The sequence below is a fragment of the Zingiber officinale genome, chromosome 4B (assembly GCF_018446385.1).
Source record: "Zingiber officinale cultivar Zhangliang chromosome 4B, Zo_v1.1, whole genome shotgun sequence".
NCBI lineage: Eukaryota > Viridiplantae > Streptophyta > Magnoliopsida > Zingiberales > Zingiberaceae > Zingiber > Zingiber officinale.
Window position 1 is genome coordinate 85,821,915 of NC_055993.1, and position 7,179 is coordinate 85,829,093.

At 39.8% G+C, this 7,179-nt stretch overlaps 1 protein-coding gene across 1 annotated transcript; it reads right to left on the reverse strand.

The window, feature by feature from the left end:
• Positions 1 to 2,743: 2,743 nt before the first annotated feature.
• On the reverse strand, positions 2,744 to 4,767 carry LOC121977674 (cyclin-D2-1-like). The gene is made up of 5 exons (XM_042530129.1): positions 4,335 to 4,767; positions 4,180 to 4,266; positions 3,779 to 4,079; positions 3,565 to 3,698; positions 2,744 to 3,184 (listed from the first exon to the last, which is right to left on the reverse strand). Exons 1-5 carry the CDS (start codon positions 4,605 to 4,607, stop codon positions 2,912 to 2,914), a joined length of 1,068 nt encoding a protein of 355 aa, XP_042386063.1. The 5' UTR covers positions 4,608 to 4,767; the 3' UTR covers positions 2,744 to 2,911.
• Between the last annotated feature and the right edge of the window lie 2,412 nt (positions 4,768 to 7,179).

The following is a 7,179-nucleotide window of genomic DNA, read 5'->3' on the forward strand; positions in this document are numbered from 1 at the left end:
GATCAACTAAGGAGCTGATTGTCTCAGGGAAGGCCCCTTCCATGAACTATATCAAAGGTGTCTTCCAGCCTGTTGAAGGCGCCTTCAGATGACTGTTGATTGAAGATAAAGTTTTATCTTCAGTGATAAAACTTGTTTGATTTAAGACGCCTTGAACCTAATTGAAAGTACCTTCCAGCTTCGAATAGAGTTTTCCAGGGGCTATAAAAAGACCCCTGGAGTTAGGAAATAGATAGCAACTTTTGTATTAACTTTCCTAGTTATTTATGAGCTGTCAAGGTGTGTAAAAGACTTCTCCACCTTCAATGAATGAGTTCTTTAGATAGCTTTTCAATGCCTTAGATTAACAACAACCTAGGTTGAAAATAAGTAAAACTCTGGCCTTTTACGTACTGTTTTAAGTTATTATTTCTTTTATGTTAATTGTTTTTGCTTAATTTGTGCATTCTTGCTAAGCAAAAGTAAGAGATTTTTTTTAACATTGATCACAGGTTAACCGGCTGCACTGGGACCAATAGATACAAATGTCATAAGTTTTTGCTTTTCTATCAAGTAGCATTTTGCCCCCTATGTTTAAAAAATAACATTTAACCCCTTTGACCAAAAGTCAAATGTGAGAAATCTTGTAAAAGATAATTGTACCCTTGTTTTTTTTTTAATCATTTTTCAATAATAAGCTCAAGAGAAAAAAAAATCAAATTGAATTGACCATTATATCATTCAATAAAAACTCTCATAAAATTCATACATGCATCAGCATAAACAACGAAAAATAATAACTCTGAAAGGGATAACCATCCAAAAACTCATTTTATCACCCTCACTAAATGAAAAAGAGGTAGAATTCTAAATTGATGAACTAAAATCAAATGAAAATGGAACAAAATTCATCATTAAAAATCTTCTCCTCATCATCAAATGTGGCATACAATAAATAAAAGACAATTATATCATTGTCTTTTATTATTATTTTTTGATAATAACCACAAGAGGGAAAACACATTGAATTAACAGTAAAATCCTCATAAAATTCATACATGCATCTGCATAAACAATAGAAAAACAACAACTCTAAAAGGGATAACTAGCCAAAATTCATACTACCACCCTCACCAAATTAAAAAAGAACCATAATTCTAAATTGATGAACCAAAATTATTCCTATCTCATTGTACATCACATTTGATGAGAAGGAGGAGATTTTTAATAATGAACTTTATTCTATCTTTATTTAATTTTGATTCATCAATTTTGAATTCTTATCTTTTTTATTTAGTGAGAGTAGTGGAATAAATTTTTTGCTAGTTATCTCTTTTAGAATTGTTGCTTTTATATTTTTTATGCTAGTACATGTATGTATGAATTTTATAAGGATTTAAATCGAAGGATATAATAGTCAATTTGATATAATTTCTCCCTTTTATAGTTATTATTTAAAAATGATAAAAAAATAAAGACATAATTGACTTTTAATAAGATTTCTTACATTTGACTTTTAGTTAAAGGGAGGTTAAATGTTATTTTTTAAATATAAGAGAGTAAAATATTATTTGATAAAAAAACATATGTGGATTAAAGATATTTTAGTCTTTTTTTAAAAAAATTCGTCCAAAAAACTCCTCCCACTTTTTACCATCACACCATTACTCATGCGAGTTTATTTACTCTTTTTGTTAGTTGAGATGGAATATCCAACAATTGAAAGGGGATGTTGATGTAGATTGGATGAATCAATAGACTTAGGATCCATCAACCCATTGAAATTGCTTAGCTACCTAAAATTGACTCCATCAAGATTCAACTAGTTCAACCGATCGAAATGTCTTGGTGGGCCGTGCCGTGTCTCTGCCCCAGTCCCGACGAGGGAAAGCAGTGGCAAAGAAGGGGGATGTTGACGTAACATTGCAGTAGCGCTGCGCTGCCAGGGGTTTGTTAATTATGCTTCGTCTCTTCCTCGCCTTCTTTACTGCAGCTGCTCCCCACTGACCTCATCACATGCTCCCTCTCATTCACTTGTCAATTCTTCCTCCCTTCCATCCATCCATCCATCCACCAGCAAGCTAGCGGCCACTGGGTGGAAGACGAACGAGGGAGGGAGACAGAGCGTTTTACTTTGAATGTCGAAAGTTAAAGAAGGCATCTCTTGACCTTTTAACCTACTGCCCTTTCCGCAGCGGGTAGCGTGTGAGTGAGCCATGGCAAGGGAGGGTTTGGCTGACAGGGACACGAAACCTAACCCAGCCTGAGCCATGAAAGGAAGGGTTTGGCTGCAAGCTCTCTGCCTTCGATCAGCCTTCAGCCTCTGTTTCCCAGTCTGGGCATAAGGACATCACACAAGGCACCAACCCCTGAAAGCTGTCAGCGTCTAGCATAATTCGGCCCCGAACAGATGCCCAAGAAGAAAAGGAAAGGTAGCCTGCTACTGTTAAGGATCGACTTTGTCCATGTTCCTGCTTCACACAAAGGGCGAGAACAAAAAAAGAGTGTGTGCGAATGACAAGTCAAACAGCTGGAGTCTATTTCCTTCCCCTGTCAAATCAATTCATTTGGGTTGCGCAGTTGCGCTATTTTGCTGTCCCGCGGCGCGGTCGGAGTACGGGATCCCGTGGGGTGGTCGAATCTGGATGGTCCGGATTTGCCACGTGGAAATCTGATGAACGCCTATCTTACCGGGAATTAGGAAGCAAAAGAGAAAGATTGCGACCGACATTGCCACCTATTTTTAAATAAACAATTAACGACAACGGATAAATTCCGACGGAGAACAGTTTATTACGATAAATAGAGAAGGACAAGAAATAAATTAAACGAAAAAAAAATTCGCAGCTATTTAATTACCCCAGAGGAAGGGATTAATCGAGGCGGCCGCTCTCCGTTACAATATATTACCGGTATTAACTAACGGGGTTCTTCATGGAAGCAGGTGCTCAAGCTCTGTACAGGTATCGCCGAGCCGGCGGCGCTTGGGCGGCGGTTCAGGGTGGAGCGCGGCGGAGTCGCAGCTGCTGCTGCAGCCGCCGCCGGCGGCAGCGTCAAGGATGGCAACGGGGCTCACGGATGAAAGCCCTGCCGGCGAGTCTTCAGTGGCGGGGCGGGGTGGTGGGTTGGGCTTCGACCGGGATGCCGACCGACACGTGTCTGTCACATAGCCTTCCATGAGCTGGCGACACCGGCTCACCATTTCCTGCTCTCGAAAGGAGTAAATGCGGGAATTTTTTTTAAGAACAAAGTGTGAAAAAAGGCGATAATTTATTTATTTATTTATTTATTTTTTGTCAGTGTTCATTTACTGTCCGAATTGACCAACGAAAAGTAAGCAGGACTCCGCGCCAAATTCGATGTCCGATCACCGCCGGTAATAATCATCCCCGCTCAGTTGTTTACAGTATTTAGTTAAATAAATAAATTTAGTGGCATTATTTTGCACCGGTTATTCTTTTGTTGTTATTTAATTTTTAAGGGAAAAGGGAAAAGGGAAAAGGAAAAAGGGAATACGCGAGGGCGTTATTCTCACTGGCGGTGAAGGGAACCCGGACGCTTAAGAGTTAAGAGACAAAAATATACCTTGTTCGCCCAATCGTCGGAACGACTCAACAAATTGCCGCCGTTCGCGGCGGGGCCATCGGTTGCCTCGTCGGCCGCGCAGAGCACGGCGGCCACGGCGATCTCCGACGGCCGGAAGCTTATAAAATCCACCACTGCCAAAGTAGGGTCCCGTTAGTGCTGCAGTCGGTACTATTGATGGATAAAAAGGGATTTTTGCTCAGCTTGTAGATACCGCTGAGGGTGGAGAGGACTATGTCGGCGGCGCGGGAGAGAAGGGGAGGCGCGGCGGAGAGGTGAGGAAAGAAATCGAAGGGGGTAATGGCACGCATCCGCCATCCGGTGGCAGCCATCAGGAGTAGCTCCATGCGGCGGACGGTGCAGGGGTCGAACACGTAGCCGGGGTCCAGGATCTGCAGGTCAAGCAGCGACGGCACGCGCACCTCCTCCATCTTCGCTGCCACCGACAAGCACGCCACCGATATGAGTTGCATCGGCCAACCTGCGCCGCCGCCGCCGCCCCCTTTCTCCACCGCCTTATATTTTCAAATCCAGCCAGATCGATCGACGTGTCGGTCAACAATTAAGCGAAAAGGCAGCCGATTGACCGAACGGATTGCGATTAATGGAACTCACCGGAAGCGAATGCGAGGAGAGGAAACGATCGAGGTAGGTGACGGAGAGGTACGCCGTCACCGCCCGGAATCGGTAGAACTCATTCACCTACACACCGATTTAATAAAGCAACCCGCATTTTTTAATAAATGGTTAGTACGGAGGAGAGCGCGTGCCTTGCGGATCCACTTGACGGCGTCGCTGCGGGCGGCGGCGAAGAGGGAGCATGCGGCGAAGTGGGCGCGTCCGGGAGAAGGCTGGCCGGCCTCAGCGGCGAGGAGGGATGCTAGTCCAGCGCTGTCCGCCAGCGCCGCAGCGGTGGCGCGGCAGCGCGGGGCCCACTCTTCGTCCTCGGGAGCAGCGGAGGCGTCCCAGGAGGCCACGTCGCCGGCGTCCTCGAGGCAGAAGAGGTTGGACGTGGCGGAGAGGAGTTCTGGCGTGGATACCATTCGTCAGGTGCGTTTCCCGTCGCGGGGAAACGCGAATCCGAGCATGAAACACGACCCTGCGAAACGGAAAGGGATGGCGCAGTTTCTCTCTCTATGCCTCCTCGGCCTCAAGCTCTCCCTTGCCCGGTAGAGAGAGAGAGGCAGGTGACTGACGGATTCACTTATAGAGAAGAGATACATTGCAAGCTTCCTTTTTAATCGGGAAAAATAATGTCACAATTTAGTAAATTCTTAATATATATATATATAATATCATATCTTTGTCCTAAACAAATAAACAATTACTTTATAATTTTTTGACATTTTTAAATTCATAATTTAATTTAAAAAAAAATAAAAAGAAAAGTAGAAGGAAAATGATTTATTTATTTATGGGACATTGCATGGTCAAAGGAGGAAGAGGTGCGTTTGGAAGGTGTGATTTTAGGCATGTGCTCGTCTAAATTGGGCCCATGATGGCAAGCTTTAAACGACGTGCGTAATTAGGGTTAAGAGAAAGTGTGGGGGATGGCATTGACTATTGAGAGTGGGGTCAAAGCTGTCAATTTGCACCCATCGATAAAGTTTTTGATTTTAATATCGTCGTGTCATTTAATTTTGATTAATTGATTAAAAAAATATTGTTGGAATATAATTATTTTATTTTGCAATAAGCAAAAGCCTTAATTGATTGATGAGATCGGTGGGCGACAGCTTCATGAGCAAATTGGGAGCTTACGGCTGGGACAACTTGTACTCATGAGAACTCTAACATTTTACTAAGCACTTAAAATATGAATTATACTTTAAAATTTGTCAAAGGATGCACATGTAATAGATTGTGACAATGGAATAAAGTAAAAAATGGTCAAAATATTCCTTTAAAAAAAAGGGGGTTAAATCACTGTTCTAATAGGTTAAAAATACCCCTTTTAGAGAAATAATTAATCTTAGAGTTCATCAAAGGACTGTCAAGAGTAACTCTTGCATTATTATTATTTTTTGGAAAATCAATAGGAGCCGTTGCTTTTTAACAAATCATCAAAGATGTCCTGCTTTGATTTTTCATAAAAATAGATAGTATAAGTGACAAGGCAATTCAGTTTCTTGATATATTCCCTGTGCGGGACAGTTATGTGGAAGCCGTTAAGATGATGAATTTCATCTTTTTGGTGAATAGTAAGGACATTTGCCTTGATTAATTTCAGAAAGTATGATTACAATTATTGAATCATTTGGTAAATTTTTAAATTTACTTTGATTGATGATGAAAAATTTTTATAGGATACATCAGTATTCAATTTGATGAACTGAATATTTGGATTATCAAAAAAAATATATCCTCATTATTCAGATGTGTCATGTATCATTACTCAATTATCTTAAATCCTTAGATATTATTTAATATTAGGGTAATACTAAATGGCCAGAATCTGGTCAGCTAGAATCAATACATGCAAGTATACACATGGGTATTTTAGTAATATCATCTGTGTTCATTAATTACATGCATGTACATGCATGTATTCTAATTGGAGCATAAAAAATTCTAGCTAGTCAGATTCTGGCCAACAAGAATTACCCTTATAACAAGGGTAATACTAAATGGCCAGAATCTGGCCAGCTAGAATCAATACATGCAAGTATACACATGGGTATTTTAGTAATATCATCTGTGTTCATTAATTACATGCATGTACATGCATGTATTCTAATTGGAGCATAAAAAATTCTAGCTAGCCAGATTCTGGCCAACAAGAATTACCCTTATAACAAGGGTAATACTAAATGGCCAGAATCTGGCCAGCTAGAATCAATACATGCAAGTATACACATGGGTATTTTAGTAATATCATCTGTGTTCATTAATTACATGCATGTACATGCATGTATTCTATTTGGAGCATAAAAATTCTAGCTAGCCAGATTCTGGCCAACAAGAATTACCCTTATAACAAGGGTAATACTAAATGGCCAGAATCTGGCTAGCTAGAATCAATACATGCAAGTATACACATGGGTATTTTAGTAATATCATCTGTGTTCATTAATTACATGCATGTACATGCATGTATTCTAATTGGAGCATAAAAAATTCTAGCTAGCCAGATTCTGGCCAACAAGAATTATCCTTATAACAAGGGTAATACTAAATGGCCAGAATCTGGCCAGCTAGAATCAATACATGCAAGTATACACATGGGTATTTTAGTAATATCATCTGTGTTCATTAATTACATGCATGTTCAGTAATATAAAATTATAAGGGTTACACTGTATAATTATTTTGTTTAAAAATATTTGTGTTATAACAGTTAGGATTCCATAATTATTAATTTAATTTTATTTACCTACTATTTATATTATATAGCTAAAAAATATAGATGTCATAACATGGATTCAATATACTCACCTAATATTTATACTGTATCCATTAAAAAAGTAGAAGAAAATAATGAGAATAATATTACTAAAATACCCATGTGTATACTTGCATGTATTGATTCTAGAATATATGCATGTACATGCATGTAATTAATGAACACAGATGATATTACTAAAATACCCATGTATATACTTGCATGTATTAATT

Excerpts from the sequence above, each read along its gene's own strand:
- LOC121977674 (XM_042530129.1), bottom strand. The coding sequence starts at position 4,607 with ATGGTATCCACGCCAGAACTCCTCTCCGCCACGTCCAACCTCTTCTGC. Across the intron at positions 4,080-4,179 it reads TCTCCTCGCATTCGCTTCCG|GCGGTGGAGAAAGGGGGCGG; the intron begins GTGAGTTCCATT and ends TGAAAATATAAG. Across the intron at positions 3,185-3,564 it reads CCGACGATTGGGCGAACAAG|GAAATGGTGAGCCGGTGTCG; the intron begins GTATATTTTTGT and ends TTTCGAGAGCAG.